Genomic DNA, 20338 nt, shown 5'->3' on the forward strand with positions numbered 1-20338 from the left:
AAATATGTTATCTAAAGAAAAAGCAGGAAGTAGAACTAGCCAAAGATCTCTGAAAATAAAACCAGTAATTCTCCTACCCAGACAGTCCCTCTGATATCCCATGCCGGGCATTTCTCCTGAACTATAAGCACTCGCATATGCAAAGGGTTAGTAGTCTCAAGTCCATCAAGGCCTGGCCACTTCACTGTTTTGAAACCCTAAAATGCGCTTTTTAAAGGTGAGGAAATACTGAAACAGAACTACAAAAAGTGTGGTGTATGTTGATGTATACTGACATATAAATAACAACAACAGAAAGAGGCCATGACGTGTGGGTGGACTGCATCTCAAGTGTAATTCTGAGGTTTGGGCCAATCCGCTTCCTTTCCACACACCCATTTCCATGGTAGGGCTCCAGTAAGAGGTTGTCTCCGAACCCAGATTTTCACTAGCAATGTAGCATGGCATCTCTGTCAACACATGTAATGCTATATCATTTTACTTTCTGAATAGCAGCCCATTGGATGGACCACAAGATATTAAGTCCTTTCCTTGGACATTTATCCCTCACGTGCCTTGATAGTTCATACCATAGTGAATAATCTGGTACTTGCTTCTTTATACATTTCCTTACTTATTTCCTTGCGATGAATTCTAAGCTATCATCGATGGGGCAAAACACACTCGCCTATTTGTAAGGTTGAACTGTCCTTTCTGAAAGAGGGCCCTCCTGTTTTTAGAAAGGAGAGAGAGTCCTTCAGCGCTAGGGCTGGAGTGAAGCTTTACCCAAACCTCACTGCTTCTGTTTCACTGTCACAGCTTCCGAGTACCGCTGGCAGGGCCATGTGAGGGAGTGCAGAGGCCACGCCTTCTCTGTGCGAAGAGAAGAGCAGTATGAAGAAGGCTGCTCTGGGACCCCTTTGATTCTCAGGCCAACCAATTTCCAGCAAGAGCCCTGACATTCATCTTCCACGTCTCCCCCACTCCCCTTCACTTCTAAGCCTCACTCCACTTTGCAATGAGTTGTGGCAAAATACCTATTCCCGCTGAATCAGATGGTGAGAACTCCAGATTTAAAAAACCCCAAAGAACATGAGAGGCCTGTCACACTTTATTCTGGGTTCTCGTTCCAAGTAGCCCATCCTTCTAGGCCAGCTTGTCAGTGGCCAGCCAGCTCCATGATCCTTGCCACCAAAACCAAAATCAAAATCTCACTCGAAAACCAAAATCTAAGGACTCTGTACTCTCCAGCCCCCATTTGCTCTAAATTCTTTTCAGTTCCTCACCTCACGGACATCAGATTTGGCCCTGCAACTCTCTCCCTTCAAACCCTCTCTACCTGCTCCTCCCAAACAATCTCTGTCTCAGTATGTCAGGAACAGTGTCCTCAAATGCAGCGCTCCTGGCTGTCCCCCTGTCGTCCACCCTTCCACCTGGACTCACTCCCTTGTACCCTTCCCCAATTCCAATTATACAGGTCCAATCCTGTATCTCTCCAGGCACATCCCATTACTGTCTTCTCCAAGAAGTCTTCCCAGTCTTCTAGCCCAGTGGTCGGCAAACTGCGGCTCGCGAGCCCATGCGCAGAAGTCGGTATTTTGTGGAAGAGCCACACTCAAGGGGCCAAAGAGCCGCATGTGGCTCGCAAGCCGCTGTTTGCCGACCACTGTTCTAGCCTAATAGCCTTCCTCTAAAGCTCCATATAATATGATCATGACGTATACATTCCACTGTGTCATGTAAATGGCACCATGCAATTGTGTGTGTCTGTGTGTCTGTGTGTGTACCACATGACTTTAAGTTCATTGAAGGCAAAGCCTGTATCATCTGTTCATCCTCCCCTTCTGAGTATGGAGAATCACTGTGCTTTACTCCAAGATATTGGTTCCATGAATGAATGAGCAGTGAAGGAACGTGAGCTGATGGGTAAGTGAAGTGGATGAAAGGAGCCTACTGGGTGACGGTTTATTCCAAAGGAGCCTGGTGTCCCCCATTTCTCATAGGAGGGACTTAGGACAGTATTCTGATTGGAAAGGAGCTTCAAGCACTTCATGAAAGAGTGCGACAAGAGCTGATGAGCATGGAGCAGAGCTCGTCTCATCAGGCCCCTTGACATCCTTCCTAGGTGCACGTTTAACTATCACCGAATTTAATACTTCCTATTGTTTTTGTGTTAGAGATGTTTTGCCTTGATTAAATTATATCTTGATTATTTTTTTAAAGGAAAAGTATTAAATACACCCGTCATTTCTGCTTCTTGCAGGCAGCTATGGTCCTGAGCTCCGCACACTTCTGGTTGGGATTATTTCTGGTTCCTACTGCGTGTTTGATCGAAGATGTGGTATGGAGAGCGTAAGTAGGAACTGAAGTAATCGCCCTGAGTCTTACTCATCTTTCCCCGCAGTTGTCTCCCACAAGCATTGGCATTGGATACGAAATGCTATGAGACTTCTGGAGAAACCGGTCTCCTGCCACCTGCCAGCAAAGGATGTAAAGGATGTTGTGTTTGGTTTTTTTCCTTTTAACCTGTGCTTCACCTTAGACAAAAGGGAGTCGCAAGACAGGCTGTGTGAAGGTCAAGAGGGATGTTCCTTATACTTGATTATAAGGGGGAGTTTCTAAGTACAGTCCCAGTTCTACCAGGTTTAGGAAGTATGACTCGAAATTCATTTTCCCCATGTCTAAGAGTTATTGCTACATAATCACAAATATAGCCTGGCTTTAAGGAAAATTGTGTCTATGCAAGTCACTTCAAATTGAAAATACTTGGAATTTAGTATTCTTTATTTTTCCAAATAATTCACTGTAGGAATCCTTCAAATATAATTCTTCCAGAGCGTCAGTTTACAGGTCTATGGGAAAATGAACTACACAGATGAAATTATAATGTAGGCTAAACAGGAAATAATTCATGCTTAAATTTTGTTTATATGTTTTAAAATATATCATTTCTGAAATATCTTGTACACAATGTAAAAGAAGCAACAAGGTAATGTAAATTTTAATTCTGTAAGCAAAAGATGGAATACTGCAAATGAGACAATATTGATTTTTGAGTTGGGTATACCTGTTCCTCCCTCTTACAAATAGTTGCCAACTTCCCTGAAAATTGAGACTCTTGCATTGGCTTTACTTTGGGCAAAGCATAATTATTTGGGGGCCCTGAGGTAGAGAATTGAGACTTTAATTCAAATCTTCCAGGAAAAGACATCAGATTTCATTTCTCTCTCTTCCTTCCTCCCACACTCAATGAGAATGTTCTTGCCTGACAGTTATGGATGTCTTTTGAAAGAGTCTTCATTTTGGCATTATCTTGACAACCGATGGCACCTAATGCAGAGAGAGGGGAGAAGAGACAATTTTATAGCACATATTTTGGGGTTTTTTTTTTCTTCTGTTCACTAAGTTTTACAACTGTTAGTAAAAATTAAATAATTCTAATTTCTCAAATGTTCCAATTTACCACTGTTTCCATGTTACCTACTGAAACTGTGCTTTATAAATAGTAGAAACAGAATCTTTGGAAATCAATTATAGCCAGAAAAGATGTTTTTCAATCTTTTAAGTGCACTAAAAGAAAATGGTAGTTTTATCGTACACATAGCTTAATTGTGGCAAAATATATTACCTAACCGAATTTTGTCAATTTTGCAGGATAATCAAGTTAGTTTTAGGTCTTTGCTACATCAGATGACTTTTCAATTTATAGTGACTGACAATAGTGATTTGACTATAAATTAATCTTAGGCTATTTTATTCAATTACCTAAAATGATCATGAAAAAGAAATTTTTTTATGACTGCATATTTGCCAAGTGAGACTTTAGCAGAAGTATCTTTCTACCATTTCAAAGACAATGTTTTCAGATTATGGTGTCTGCCTTTTTGTCTCCCCCCCCCCCCCCAATGATGAAAAGTTCCTCATCAATCAGGAAGCAAATTCTCTATTCCTTCAAGCAGGAATATTATCTATTCCTGACTCCTGGCAGTGTAAAATTAGCACCACTTACATTTTTAAAAGGATAAAGCAAATGAGCCTGCCTCCAGCTCCACCATACGAAAAGAGTAAAAGTCGCTTTCTTTCCAAGAAGCTTGCCAGAAGGCTAGAGCCTGTAAAGAAGGCCCTGGTGGAGGGGAGGGGAGCATGAGCAGAGGCTGACCACCAGTGTTGTCTGCCCCGCTGCCCCGCACTGCAGGCCCAGGACAGCCCTTCCAGGAGCACAGCACCCGTGCTTTTGGCTGACCCCAAAAGGCCCCAACTGAATTCCAGAGGCACTTCCAGAAATGCATTTTTGCCTTGGTTTATTTGGGGGAGTGGGAGGATGGCATATATTGGCACTCATCTGGAGGAGTTGCCCAAAGTATGCTCAGTTTATAGTATATATTTAATGTCTAAACTAGTCCCCTCTCTCCTCATAAACAATAATTCTGCAGGTTTATTTGAGAACTTTTCCTCTGACCACAAGGCCCAGGTTTTATCTCATATGATATTCCCAGACTGAGATATTTGTTGTTGAGTTAAGTAAATTAGGAGACTTCTCCCAGGAAGAGAGCGCTGCCTGAGCTGCTGTATCACTGAACTCTCAGCTGTCTTTCCGAACCTCAGCTTTATAAACGTGTCAGTTTTTCCTTCCTGCACGCTGAACTAAAATAGGAATCCTGAATATCCAGGTCCACCCATCTTTTGGTTCGAATTGTCACATATATATTGAAACATGATGTGCTATGATGCACCTTGGACAAGAAGAGTTTTAAATGAACTGAGAGTCGGAACCGCGGCGCAACTGCAGAGAGTGCTGTGAGGGCAGATGGCAAGGGCGGGGGCCTAACTCGGTTTGTTACTGTCCTTCAACCTTGCTGAGGACCAGTCTTCAGAAATTTTTTGTTTTGTTTTGAATTTTGGTGGTTAACTATTTCAAAAGAGCTTTTAAATTCTAGCACACGGTAGGCCTGCCTTTCCCCATGTATTTCTATGAGCGCTTAAGAAAGTAAGTTATTCTTTCTGCATTTCCCCCTTCTTTGCCCCAGTCTCTCTCTTCTATTTTGGGACTTGGAGTGTTAAGAATAAGAAAAAACAGCATGAGGTAATTCAGTCATTTTTCCCATGAAGTCTGTCAATTTTCTGGATGATGATCCATTGTTAGACTATCTTAAGTCAGATTTGGATGCCGTAAGATACCTACTTTGTTATCCTGTTCACCAGAATTTTCATAAGGGACCAAACTAATACATGTTTTATTAAAATAATTGATTGATTATATGTGATACCTGGCTAATGACTATTTTTATTAGAAGCATGAAGTTTAAATTGCCCAGAACTATTTTAATATCCTTTAGCTTACACTCTTCCAAAATGTTTACCTATGACAACATTCTTAGGTTAGCAGCCATGTACTTATTCTCCTCTAGGAGAAATTTGTCAGGATATAAAGCTCAAGGCCACTGAACACGGGAACCAGCCTCTTTAATCTAACTTATATCTCCTGTAGTCTACCAGTCAGCACACAATACATTCAGCAATTCCAGAATGACTTCATTTCCTTATTATAATCCCAGATAGGCAGTTAAGTGGAAATAAAAGGTAATAAGAAATTTCTGTATACAAATGGGCCTTGGTATTTCTAAAAGTTTCTAACTACACTAATTTCTTTTGGAGCACATTGTGTATATATTTTCATCCACATTTAGAAATTAACATTTCCTTTTAACTTATTATCCTTCCATGCAAAAGAACAGTCTAGGACAGTGATGGCAAACCTTTTGAGCTCGGCGTGTCAGCATTTTGAAAAACCTTAACTCTGGTGCCATGTCACATATAGAAATTTTTTGATATTTGCAACCATAGTAAAACAAAGACTTGCATTTTTGATATTTATTTTATATATTTAAATGCCATTTAACAAAGAAAAATCAACCAAAAAAATGAGTTCACGTGTCACCTCTGCCACGCGTGTCATAGGTTCGCCATCACTAGTCTAGGAAAAACTTTCAGAAACAAAGAAATGAAAAGTTCAACATTCTAAGCCAATCTATTTATTTTAAAATTCCTTAATAACCTGGAGATACCTTTAGCACTATCTGAGGGCTCACAGAAGAATTGCACACCCTCTGACAGTGACTAAGCACCCCACCCGGCCCCTTTTGTGATCCTCTGGTCTCTTGATGTGGGGTTAAATGAAGCAAGCTTGACCACTGGGGATAAGCCATTCAAAGATAATGGGGCTCACTCTGTCCAAGCTGTGATTCATAACAAGCCAGACTCCAGTTCCTGAAGAGACTTCAATTACACGCCAGGGGCTGATACTTCAAGATTGGCTCCTTAAACCTTCATGTGTTAGGTTTTAATCATTTCACATGCAGACTTTGACAGGGGAGATTTTAGATTTGTCTGCCTAATTAAGGCCTTATTAGTTAAACGTTCTTGAGAAAGCACTTTTAAGTACTAGCATCCCTTCTCCTCCAGTGCTACATGTGGAGAGAATAGCAGAATCCTCCCCAATGTCGCCATTCATGTTCTTAAACACGGTTAGATTCCCAGGCTAGCTCTCGGATTGCCACGTGACTCTTGGGCATGGATGCGGTTCCATCCACTGAGAACCTGCACAATGCCTAGTAGCTTCAAGATAGTTAGATCATTTCCCTCTGTGAATGAGTGAAAGCTGGGGCAGATTCCTTTTATTCTTGGCCTAAGCTCCTGACATCCAGTGTCCTGCACCCAGTGGCCCAGCCTTCCTATTTCAAGCCTGCTTCTTAGAGTTGCCCTTCTCTTGCAGCCCAAGAGATAACACTGGGGGCTCGTCTAGAGGTTGCTGAACCCTGCTTGCTCTGTGTGGGGCAGAAGGGAAGGAGGAAGGGAGGATGGTGTGGAGTAAGGACAATCCTGAAACAGTGAGAGAGCATGTGCATCCTTGAGCACTGACCAGACATGTTCTCGTGGGCCCTGTGTGTCTGGGGTGAATCCAAGTGTGGTGGGGGTTGCCACTTAGTTGGCTTGTTATCAATGTATCCCTGTAAGCCCATGAGATGAAAAGGAACATTTGAGGCACAGCATGTTTAATAATATTGAACAGTGTAAATGTTAACCTTCTTTTTGACTGCCTTCACAGCAAAATGTTAAACATTTTCTCAATTATTGTTTAAATTAAAATTCCACTGTTTCTGCTTTGAACTGCAGCATTTTATCACTACTGAGTCTCAGGCCACTGCTTGATGTAATTAAGGTATTATGTGTTAAAACCTGTGTGGCTTAGTTCTCTTGTTTACTTTGGGAAAAGGAATGACAGGCACATATACAGTGTCTTAGTACTAATACTCCATTAGAGATTAACTCGGAGTGTTAGGGGATGACTGGGCATTATCTCAATAGACTTTCTTTCCTTGAAGGTGGAGGCTGGGCGGGAGTGTGTGATTCCCCTAAATAAAGCAGCTCACGTCTTCAGAATGCCCTGTTACACTTTTCACTTCTTTGCAGATATATGCTCAGTCTTTGTCCTTATTCTGTCTTCAAGTTCTGGTGTTTAGCAGGATCCTCATACTCCTTTATACTGAATTTAATGAAAAGCTTTTCATAATACAGGGTGGTTCAACAGTGGGTTCACAGTTGTGAGAACACAAAACACAGAGTTTGTTCTTGTATTATTATTTATTACTTATCATGTTATTTTCCATATGAACAACCATAAACCAACTGTTGCTCCACCCTGTATGTAAGCCTGCTCTTCATGGTTAAGTCATTAGTGCTTTTCTTTCTACAGCTTTTTTTTTTTTCCTATTTCTAACTTGCATCTTGTTAAATGCCTTTTCTTCACCTGCATTGTTTCCAACCAGTAGCTTTCTGCTTAGTCTCAATCTTAGGAAGATCCTGAGGTCAGCCACTTATTGAACATTATAAGGTATTCTTCTCAGTTTAATCAGAAAGAGGGTGCAGGTAACTAACTATCCCTGCAATTCCAGGAGAGGGGTGTGTCTAGGCTGGGGTTTGAGCTGTAGTGGAAAGGCCCAGCTTGCCCCAGTTGTTGACTCCATCGAGACCTACACCTGCAGGCCCTCGCGGCAAGGCTGTACAAGAGAAGCTGTACCTGTGTATTTGTGTCAAGCCCAAGTCTCAGGTCAAGGGTTTGGCATGAAGAGCATGAGCTCTAGCACTATAATGGCAGTGGCTCTTTTCACACTAAAGAAAGAGGGGAAGCTGCTTACCCTGGACTTTCTGGTCACCGGAGAGAACAGGGCAGGGGGCCAGCACACGTCCAGTAGGGTGGGGATTTAAAGCATTTTCTGAGTTGCTAGATCATGCAGTGGAAAGCTTTAGAGACAGATACACGAGTATCCAGGAACCCCAGTCTTTGTTCTGAATGGCTATGATCCTCAGATCTGCAGGCTTTCAGCAAAAAAAGCAGAAGTCTTTAGGGGGCTGACACCTGATTCTCCCCAGGTATAGTCCTTGCCATGCACGGGACTGAGAATGCTCCCTAATGCCCAAACCTCAGCAGCAGTCAGTCAAAGGGCATCCAGATGTAGCCCAAGAAGAGAATACCCAATCTTCACAGCTGTGTAAAGTTCAAGTGTTATGTTCTTACTGTCTTTTCCTTGTGACACAGGGTCAAGCATACCTGTCACAAAACATTGCTGGAGGAGGTACAGGAGCTGGAAACGAAGATGGGAAAAGCCATGCTTCGGGACAGTAATGGAAAGAGGTGGGCATCTCCATCTAACTATTTGAAGAACACGTGTCCTCCAGCCCTTTTCTCTACTGTTCCTCCCCATGTTTCTCTCTTCTCAGTTTTCAATGTGAGCATGGGGTGCTCCATTTAAGCATGTTGGTTATTCTCTAAGAATGTAGTCATGGTGAGACTTAAGTCACACACTCTCCATGACAACATAAAACCTGACTTTCTGGTTCACTGGGCCTGACCTCAAGTTAAACTGGAATTTTGACTGGGTCTGGACTTAAGCAAAGCAAGCCAGATGCAGAAAATACAAATAGTAGCAATATGACCTTAAGGTGGAAAAGTTTAATAGCTAGGCCTTTGGCTATCAGGCCCAATCATTACACTAAAGGATGTGTATCTGCCATGAAAGTTTGTGTGCTATTCATGTAAATGCGTATCATTCATATAAATCTTGTTACAGTTCCCTTCATGTATGACTGTGGTTTTGTTTTTAATGAATTATTATTTCCTACTGGTGTTGAGAAAGCATAGTGTCTTACTGGCTGGTTCGTGCTTATTTCTCATAGAGCATCAGCCTTCTCTTCCCCACACGTCATAGTTGAGCGTGTGAGTAGTTTTTATTTAATCACATATGCTAAAATGTTATTAGATTAAATTTAGTTAAAATCCAAATACTACCAAAGAAGTTTACCTGGACCCAAGAACAATGTGATTGCAATGAAGAGGCACCTCTGTATTAGAGACATGTGACGTCTAGAAAATTATGCTCTTTTGTAAACAAATGTTTAGAAGGAAGTCCGTAGCTAACTGCCAATGAAAAAAAATCTAGAAGTTGAATACTTCCAGAGATTCCTACTATGTGTTTTATTTATAGTCTGTTTATTTGTACCATCTTTCAAAGCAATAAAGAAAAAGTATGTTTTCAAAGGAAAGAGAACCAAACATTTTGAAAAGTATGAGGAGCATAATTTCCAATAATTGTCACTATTTTAGGAATGGGATTGTATAATATGTAGTTGAAGTTGTGGGTTTTTTGTTCATTTAGGACTTATTTTTTAATAAATGAGCCCATAGCATTCATTTATGGCAATTGTACTAGTCACTCTAAAAAAGTCAGCCAATAAGACAAAAATCTGTCTTCAGTAAGCTTATAATCCTGAGGCCCCGGGCAGGGCCTAGGCTCACAGCAGATCTGTCTATAACCATAGGTGAGATAGCACGCGGCTCAGGCGTGAGCAGGGCTGTCCTGGCCTTAGATACTTCAGGCACGGTGCTTAGCTCCTACTAGATTTTTAAGGACCTACAAAATTCTTTGAGATCTAAAAAGAAACATACTCATAGGCTTTAAAAATAAGGGAAAGCCCTCTGCAAATTGAAATTAGCAAATGTTTAAAACTCTACAAGATACTTACCAGTCTTAATTACTGTGACACTGAATAATCACAATAAGTTTTATCATTATTTGAAAACAACTTACAGGCTCTCATATCTCAAGAATTCTCAAGTATACACAGGGTTGCTGAGAGGTCACAAGTAATTCTAAGTAAAATAAGAGTTTCAAAGCAAAATTCTAAAACTTCTTTCAAACATCAGGCAGGAAAACATCACATATAATGTGGCATGAGAATGCACTTTATCTGATGTGCGGCAGGGTCTTCTGCTGGCCTGGCCATGAGGTCAGCAGCACGGAGGGCCCTCAGAAGAGAGAGCAATCCAGGAGGCTGTGGCTTAAGAGATTCAGAAAGGCTTCATGTCCAAGATAGGATGGAAAACAGGGCTTTGAGGATGTAAAAAACTTGAAAAGACCAAAATGATGAAAGTATGTTTCTGGCAAAAGGAGTAGCCTCCATCTGTTAGAGAAGACGACTAATATTTTGAGGGGGAAAGGGGTTATGGTTTATGAAACAATGTGGACAACACAGCATATTGCCTGGCCCATAGCAGGAACACAGAGCACCAGCCACTAGTCTTCACATGAGCAGGGGAGCCATGCTATTGCAGGAGCTTTGAAAGAGAGTGTGAGCCCATCTCTGTTTGTTGTTGATAAAAAGAATGCTCTTTGTAAAATTCAGTTATCCTGTTCAGAATTCACTTTTAAATGTTCAAATGGATATCAGAAGATAATCAGAGTTTAAATGTGGTTTCCTACCTCCTACATTTTAATATCTGTTTCCTGGTCGCTTTGCAAATGTCATCGCTCCCCTTGCTGAAGTGATTGTGGGTGTGATTATCCTTGTGCAAGCCCCACTTGGTTGTGATGGTTTCCTTTTCCCCTGGTCCCAGTGTCTGGCCTCACTTTTGAGTTCCTAGCAGAAGATAGTTTGGGACTCCATCCCTCACATCATCCTCGGCAGCCCCCCATTTGTTTTTCTCCCTCCTAATTGCTCCCAGGTTTTCTGGGTGTTCCATCTGCAAACTAGATAATGGCCATGTGCTGCTCTCGGCCAGAGATCGTGTCCCGCTGAGCCTCTCCAGAGCTGCCTCACAATTGTTCCTTTATCACCATTGTTTGCTTCTTTCACACCTGCTTGGAGTCCTGTGAACCTCTGGTGCTGGTGGGGGAGGGAACACCATGAGGAGAGTTGTAATTTCTTCAACTCTGTTCCTCTAAAGATTTATAGACTCCCTCACTGAGATATCTTGAGTATTTTGGTCTCTTTCCACACTCCCCATTACTTACTCCTGATCCCTACCTGATGTTTCCATTTACTTTGCATCTCTCTCTAGCTGTTAGTCTGACATGGTAGAAGCACCACAAACATTTGTTAACTGACTGAGTGGAAACACAAAAGTCTGGTCAGGTGGCGCTGAGGAAAAGAAGGCTGGTCTGCATTGTCTGTGCAGAGCTGCTGGTGCTGGGTGTGTTAGCTCATGTTGAAAGTGGCCCCAGAGAGATCTTAAGAGATTTGCAGGTGGTCACATGGCTCCAGTGAGAGAGACACTTATCTCATGGTTTAAGAATAAAGCTAACAAAAACTCACAGATGGAGAGACATTTAGTGCTAGCGAAGTTGAACAGTCTTGGAGTGGGTGCTCCCAACAGCCCACAGCCATCCTGCCTTGGGTGCCAGCAAAGCGTCTCTACCTCAGGTGTCCTGAGCATCCCTGCCACCCCAGGGTTACTCAGCTCAGTTCTGAAATCCTTTAGGACATTCTGCCAAGTCATAAAACCCAGGTCCAAGTCACTGGCAAATATACCAGCAGTTTTTCTCAGGAATGTACTCATAAGAAATACAACAAAAATCTTTTAAGAAACCCTTGTGTGCCAAATTTACAATTACTATTTGAAATGGTACCTACGCAGTCTATACATCCCTGTAGGCCAGCGATTCTCAACCTGTGGGTCTCGACCCCTTTGGCGGTCGAACAACCCTTTCACAGGGGTCGCCTAAGACCATCCTGCATATCAGATATTTACATTACAATTCATCACAGTAGCAACATTACAGTTATGAAGTAGCAACAAAAATAATTTTATGGTTGGGGATCACCACAACATGAGGAACTGTATTTAAAGGGCCAGAAGGTTGAGAGCCACTGCGTCTAGGTCCTTTATTTACTCAGTAAAATACTTGAACATTTTATTGATCTTGTCTAAGCCCCAGGATTTCACACTATTTTGGTAAGCATTAAAACTTTATTAAATGCTTCTGCACAGTCGAATTGATAAATCTTGTCTTCTGAAATTAACTTGCGTAATTTATGCATAAATAAGCCTATTCTCATGACTTGGATAAAACTATATTTTCTATACTAGAAAGTATAGGAAAGTATTAAAATGCTAAAGGTAATGGACAACAGTGCTTTTCTTGGTTTTGGTGTGTCTGTCTTTGGTGGAGCCTTATTCTGGCTGTGCTGTTTGTGGCCGGACCCATTTCTACATGTGAACTATATGGAAGGCCTTTCCCCAAAGCAACCTTTACCCAGAGGTCACCCCGCTGCTCTCTGTGTGGAACGGTCTATCATGCATGTCCTTACTTTGCACGTGTCTAAAAAATGAGGAGCTAATTGGAAGAATCCCTTTTTTCAATGTTTAGGTGATTTTCCCCCCTCTATATTCCTAAAGTGCAACATATGTAATTTTTTTCTCTGGTGGAAGAAAACCCACTAGTGGCCATTTACCTTTATAAATATCATTTAAACAAATGCCTAAAATGCCAGGTAAGAGGACAAACTAGCATTTTTCCTCCTCGAATTGCTTTTTTTTCTTGGTGTGGGGGAGGGAGTATTCTGAGTTTTGGGTATTTTGTCAAGCAAGAAGAAAGGTGAATACATTTGGTGAAAACATCTAGTTTTTCACTTATACTTAGTTTGAATAAACAACAAGGACACCCTTGTTTTGTTTTAGACCTCCCTTCTGTTCACCATAGTTGAGGGGAGGTTGGGGGGGTGGGGCAACTGGGCTGATTTTCTCCAGTTTCAAGGTCAAGGAATTCTGGTTGCTGCCCCTGCTTTTTGGCAGCAAGGTGGTGGGATTCTCTTTCCTTAAGTGCTTTCCCTGCCTGAGTATAGCTTACTCTTTGCCTTTGGTCAAGGTCACCACCTTATGGTGAGCGATCACTGAATCTCCCCTTGGTTTTATGTTCTCCCTGAACGCTGATGCATGGGCTCCGTGACCCCAGGCTGAGCCGGCGCACACAGTGTAATGTAGACAGCCCGTCCGCCTCTTGGAAATTCAGGAAAGAAATCTGAGTCACTCTCTGTCTGGGAGCCTGTGCTCACCCAGCTTCCATTTCATCACGGCTCCTGCTACAGAGGCGGGGCGCCGGTCCAAGCCAGCGACCTGGGAATCCTGATACAGGACAGAGCCTGGCACACATCAGCAAGATCTCAAACCAATGAGAGCTTATCCCTCATTCTGGGCAGCACTCTCCTAGTGTTCTTCCTAAAACCAATTATATTAAAAACAACCCCCCCCAAAAAAACATTTGGACTGAGTACAGATACTCACCTAAAATATATCCAATATGCTTTGACATTTAAGCAGAAATCCTTTGTTCTTTAAACTAATGTTTAAAGAGCTTCTTGGTATTGTCACAACTACAAGTCAAAATTGGTACAACTGCCTAGTCAAAAATAGATATAAGCTCACCCCCAAATAGGAGGTACACCAGCTTTATTGTGTAGTATTTCTCCAATATAAACTTTATATTATTTCAGGGACAAAATTTTTTCTTAACGTATCAGCATTGACAATGCAAGTTTCTGTCTTCCCTTTGCTTTCCTCTCACTGCTTCCCACACTTATTTCCCCTAAAATACCTTTTTTTAAAATATGTTTTTACAAAATAGATCTAGAGATATAGAAGCATGAAACAGACTGGCAAATCTCAGAGGGAAGGAAAGAAAGGGTGGGTGGGTGGGAAGAGATTAACCAAAGAATGGCCTAGAAGGGGTCAATGGGGGCGGGGGATATATGTATTATTTTCAACAATAAATATTTAAAAAATAAAATATGTTTTTATTGATTTTAGAGAGAGAGGTAGGGAGAGGGAAACATTAATCAGCTGCCTCCTACACACCCCCTACCGGGGATCAAGCTGGTACCCCGGACTTGTGCCCGGACCCACAATTGAACCAGCAACCTCTTGGTGCATGGAACAGTAGTGCTCAACCAACTGATCCACACCGGCCAGGACTCTCTTATTTTTTTAATTAGCTAAAAGGGTAGGAAATTATGGTGTCATTGTGGCAAATCTCTCCAGGCCAGGTGGCAAATGTCTGCTTTCAACACCTGGTTAAGATTTATTTCACTTCCAGCTGCATTTTTCCCATGGCTGGGTCATGACGTAGAGAAAAGAGCACAGACTGTAGAGGCAGACGGACCTGAGTTGGAGTCCAAGCCCTGCCACTCACTTAGCCGTGTGACCTTGGCTGGGTTATTAACTTCTCTGAGTTTTCGTATTCTCATTATTCATTTGATTTGAGGTTTAAATGAAATAGAACATATTAAATCGATAGCATATGTAGACATTCAGAAAGTGTTAATACTTGTAAGTCCATCCCCTGACTTAGAAGCTGGATCAAAATTAAGTTTCACCGGCCATTTTATTTCAGATGGGTTTACCCAGAGCACCCAGACAGGGTGTGAGGATAGCAGATTCTCTGGGGTACATCTTTGGGTACACCTCAGGCTAAGGGACCAGGCAGAGATCAGCTGAATCCCAGGGACATCAGAGCAGTGTGGGCAAGCCTGTGAGCCGTGAGCTTTGGGATTGTGGGTATTTGGGGAGAGTTCAAAATCCCGGCCACTTCCCCAGTCATCCTGTTTGCAAAGAGGAGGGTGTACCAGTCAGGCCGCCTCCAGAATCTCCCGCTGAACTGCTCTCAGGACATCCACCTGAAATGCCGGGCGTCACCAAAGCCCACCTTCTCCCCTCAGCACCAGCCCTTTCATTGTGGTTCTCAGCCCCTGCAATGACAGGTCGTTCCTCTCGGCCTCATCTTGTTTCTTCATCTTTGCATCCTGAGGGACATCAGTCTTCTGTGCGTTCCCATAAATGGACAGCTTTCCACCCACTTGTCCACAGCCCTGTTTTGGAGGTCAGTTACTGATCCCATGCTCTGTGATCCCAGCTGCTCTGCCCACTGGGGCACCTTTCCCTCTTCCCTGCATCCTCCACACAGCTGAAGACGTGGTTTCCCAAACACAGCCCTAGCCATGCCACTTTCTGGTCTGAAACCTTTGATGGCTTCCCACTCCCTGTTGACTCAAGCACAGACCAGGGCCGCAGCATGGTTTCTGCCTCCTCTCCCTCTTTTCACCTGTCTGCATCTTGGCCTCCTGCCTCCCTGCCCTCCCCTCTCCCCCGCGCCAAGCTTGTCCTTGCTCCTCTGTGCCTTAGGCTGGCCTCGGCCCTTCTCTGTGGACTGCCTTTCCACAGCTGTGTGGGTGCCAGGCCGAGCTCTGGGTCCTGGCGGACAGAGGAGACAGATCCTTGTCCTGAAGCAGATGCTTCCCGCTCCAGGCCTGCTCTCTGACATCACTCCACCATGTCTCACTTTTCCTCCTGCGGCAGGGTCAGCCTGGGCTTCCCTTAATTCATTCCTTTAAAAAGTGTTTTTTAAGTTACTCGAATATTCAACATACACAATAGTAGAGAGACACAATGAATTGACATATACTCATTGCCCAGATTCAACACCTATCAAGATGTTGCCATAATTGCTTCACCTCGCCTGGTTTTGCTCCTGTTTTTTCTTTGCTGTAGCATATAAAGCAAATCCTAGACATTACAGCAGTTTACCCTTCCACACTGCAGGATATAGCTCTAAATATCACATGAAGTATTTTAACATGTATTATAACTAATACATATTATACTTGTCTATGTTATTACATGTAAACACTAACTCCAATGCCTATTATCATGTGAAATATTAACAGTAATTTCTTGGTATTAACTGATACCTAGCTTATAAGTAGATTTTCTGGATTATCTCAACCCTATCTTTTTAGGGTTTTATTAGGCTTGTATTAGGATCTAGGCAAGATTCAAATTTGGTTGCCTGTTCTTGTTTTCAATGCCACGGGCTTAACTGAAATCATGCCTCATTTTTTGTTTCTCCTAACACAGTCTCAGGGACCCTCCCAGTGCCACCCAGCTGAAGACAGGCTGAACCTCCATCTTCTAATGCCAGGCCTCTTTCCACAAAGCCAAGATATTGAGAGTCACCCAGTGCTTCCATTTTCAATGTCATCTTTATTAGAGTGTGTGGAAAGCAGTGGAGTCCTAGAGGGACCAGGCAGGGAAAATGTCAAAGTCTGCTAATTTGACAACATTGCGAGCAAAACTCCAAGGAAGCTAGGGGATGATAGTTGAATGCTGTTGCCTTCCAGAGCCCTATATGTAGAAAGGGCATGGAGCAGACATAGAAACCAGACCCTCTTCTGGAGGAATACAGAAGTCAAACAATCTGACAACTTCAGAGCAAATACAGCAAAGGGGTTTGTGAACGCTGTGACTGCCTCGACACAGTTCAGAAAGGAGAAGACATACTGAGAAAGGTGATCTCCAGCCAGAATCCCCTTCATGGGGACTGGTGTGGTCTATAAAAGAAATGAATTGAATGTGTTTCCTCCTGAGTAGGGAAGAATCTTGGGCAAGGCCTAATGCCAGCAAATATCTTAGGAAAACAATTGGAGAGTCCACGACACTTCCAAGGGAAACCTCTAGCCTTGCTGCCAAGTGCTCAGAACAGATGAGGAAATGCATTGGTGGACAAAGGGAGTAAATGATCCAAGAAATTACAGAAAGGCTGACTGATTCCCCTAAGGGTGAGCACCGGAAGGAGAGGGTGAGGAAAATAAACTGTTAAGGAAGCAAAATGCCTAATTAGCATTTAGTTAATGCTTAAGCTGCCTGTGTCAACTAAAAGTAATCGATTCTCTCTTATTTTATGGTTGTTAAATCCCAAGCGCTTTTGTCCTCATTGTTGTTGTTATCGGCTAGTGTGTAATAATTTAAACTTTTATAAATACCATGTGTTATTTGTTGTGACATAATAAAATAATTTCTTGTGCACCTTTAAGTGGTGCTGCTGACAGTACTAGGAATCTGCCCGGAGCTTAGCCACTGCCCAGGGCTGTAATAAAAGGATTATAGCATCTTTATCAAATGTCTAGAGAGGAACTAGAAAAAACAGCGTTTCCTTGTGAGAGGGGGAGGGGAGCTGGTGCACTGTTACTCAGCGCTGCACTGATAGCACGTCCTCAGACTGTATTTTAGGATGACTTGAAAAAATTTATTTTTGGATAAAAACCTAAGTTAATGTCCACTTTCTCTATTTGCCAATAAGACCCTTTTTCGAAAATCATTTTTACTCATGAAGTTAATGTCAGTATCTAACTAGTAGTGATGGCTCATTATGTCCCTTTGAAAGTAATATGAAATATTTCAGTCCTTTTTTTGGAATTTGTTTTTATTTAACCCAGATAAGCAATAATAGAAATAGTCAAAGGTAGATTAAAAAAATTTTTTCCTAGAGTAGGTCCTATGACTTGAATACTGATATGCCACATTCCAAGCAGGGATTAGTTCTTTAAGAGATCTTAGAGGATCTTGGCTAATCACTTTTCTACTTCATTATCAGTGACTTGTTTGCTTTTCAGTTTGACTCCCCTTCCTCCCCTCCCTTTAAAGCAGCTGAAAACAGGCGACCAGGTACAGCCATTCTGAAATTGAGTTACAGTTTATACCTAACCCAGGAATAACCAGGTTCAACTGCTCATTTCTCGGTGGGCTATGCCTAAATCCTTGAGGAAGCTGAAGAGCAAAGTGTAGACTTTCTGGCACCCTGAGAACACAGGTTCAGAGTTGTTTTTGTAGTTTATTTAAGAGGATTATGGGATCTCCTGGATGTACTGGACTCAGAAGGAAAAGGAACCCAAGAATCAGTTCGAGGAACTTTTCATTCACAGTTGGTGTCTGCTTTTGCACTGACACTGCTCTAAACATGTGGACCCGAGTCCCGGGCGTGGTCATTGTTGTAAGGCGCCGTGGTCCCCATCTCTGTGTCTGCCACTGGGAAAGCTAAGTAAGGCCCATTTGGTCACAGATGAATATGATATCTTTGACCTCGTGGTTGAGATGAACATAAAGAATATGTAAAAATTATAGCTAGGAGATGGTCATTGCAGTGGGAATCACTGTACTTAGCAATAATAGATTTATTGGACTTTTGGAAAGATTTCTCTTTTAATAAAAGCAGAAATAAATTGGTGTGTCTCCAGCAGCGCACCTAGGATTAAGTCCTTCTTGAGGCCAGAACACAGGACACAGGAATACGTATCATAAAGCCTGTTCTTTAGCCATTCAGTGAGTACCAGTTAAGTCTGCCCTTTCTAACAAGGCAGTGATAATATAGTTTGTCAATGTTTTTTCTCTTTCTCTAGCAATTAGGATTGGCTCACGGCACCTTAGGTGGTGGTAATTGGTAATTCACACTTACTGATGAGTTAACATGTTGGCTTCCTAGCAAATAGAATCAGTGGTTGACTTCATACGGGACAACTCATTTATTCATCCACACCACAGACATGTACTGAAAACTGAGGACATGCCAGGCCCAGGTGTGGCAGAGAATGAGACAGGCAGGTTCCCACTTTGTTGGAGCTTACATTCTAGTGGGAGTAACAGACAATGAACAAACAAGTGAATACACGAGAGAGTCAGTGATGACTGTTAGGACGAAAATGAAAGGGGTTTCTAATGGAGAATGGATGACAATGTTTAGAGGTCAGGAAAGTTTCTCAAGGTGACACTTACACTGAGACCTAAATAGAAGATATTGCCCACTCATTAGAGATCTGGGGAAGGAGCACTGCAGGCAGAGGAAGAGCTAGTAGGAAGGCCCAAGGCGGGAACACACTTGATTTGACTGGTGCCTACAAAGTATGGGGCAGAGTCATCTAAGAGGCTGCAGGGGCTGGGCCCGGGGAGGAGCGGGGAGGCAGAGAGGGGGGGGGATTTGTGGGCAGGACTGGAATCCAGATGTCAGCCACCAGGAGCCATGGAAAGGGTTTAAGCAAGGGAAATGTATGACCCTTGTTTTCAAGAAGATGTGATTCCCATGCAATATTAAAGCCATACAATCCCATTCTCAAATTAAAAAGTTAAGTAAACTCCAACCCATGTAGTTCAGTGGCTGAATGTCGACCTATGAACCAGGAGGTCACAGTTTGATTTCCGGTCAGGGTCCCGGTCAGGGTCCCAGTCAGGGCACATGCCTGGGTTGTGGGCTCAATCCCCAGTGCGGGGCATGCAGGAGGCAGCTAATCAATGATTCTTTCTCATCATTGATATTTCTATTTCTCCCTCTCCCTTCCTCTCTGAAATCAATAAAAATATTTTTTTAAGTTAAGTAAAATCCCAACATATAAAATAGAAAGTATTTAATAGTATAAATTTATTATAAAAGATCAAATTAACACATTTATTTGTTTTAAAGCCAGTGGTAACAGATGATTTTCAAAATGCCAACAATTTGAAATAAGTGTTATGGAGGACAGATGTTTTATATCATCTATATCTAATTTTTTTCTATTTTTCTATTGGGTTGTATTGAGAAGCATCCTGATGTACCAAGATTAGTTGCCAGTTTTAACAGTCTTTCACAGCTCACTTTGTAATCTCAGAAAATTTCTTTTTTTATTCTTGATTATATTTCATATATAAAATAATATAAGGTGTAAGTAATATTAAATAATTATATGATTATAATTATTAATATATAAGTATAAATAATACATAATTTATAAATTTGCTTAAATTCTTATCATAAATATGTGAGTCATATAAAGACATGATCAAGATTCATGTAAGCACTAAGACTCCCTAAAATAGCATCATGTGATAAATGGGTTATTCTCCTCTTACTCGATTGACATATTCAGATTGGAGCATAGGTCAAGCAATGCATTGCCAGTATTATTTTATTTGAATGAACACATAAAAATGCTTTCTTAAAAAATGCAATATGTAATATAACCTTTCTAATAAGCTGCTTATTCCTAAAATCAAATATAGGAACCATTACTCTGAGATCTTTACAGAAACAAGTTAACTTGAAAACATTGTGACTTTTATTATATAAAGATTTATCTGAATTATATGAAATATTTATATATTATATTTTAGTTAAATGCTTAAAAATATTTAATATATATAGAATGTGATTTAAAAATTAGTGTT

The 20338-nt window shown here is 41.8% G+C and overlaps 1 protein-coding gene across 1 annotated transcript in view; it reads left to right on the plus strand.

The window, feature by feature from the left end:
• Window positions 1-20338, plus strand: part of ATP8A2 (ATPase, aminophospholipid transporter, class I, type 8A, member 2) — a 588754-nt gene that overhangs the window by 531926 nt on the left and 36490 nt on the right. The window contains 2 exon segments of the mRNA XM_006753689.2: window positions 2243-2331; window positions 8576-8671. Coding sequence (XP_006753752.2) covers window positions 2243-2331; window positions 8576-8671 — 185 coding nt within the window.

Source organism: Myotis davidii, unplaced genomic scaffold (assembly GCF_000327345.1).
Source record: "Myotis davidii unplaced genomic scaffold, ASM32734v1 scaffold1031, whole genome shotgun sequence".
Lineage (NCBI taxonomy): Eukaryota > Metazoa > Chordata > Mammalia > Chiroptera > Vespertilionidae > Myotis > Myotis davidii.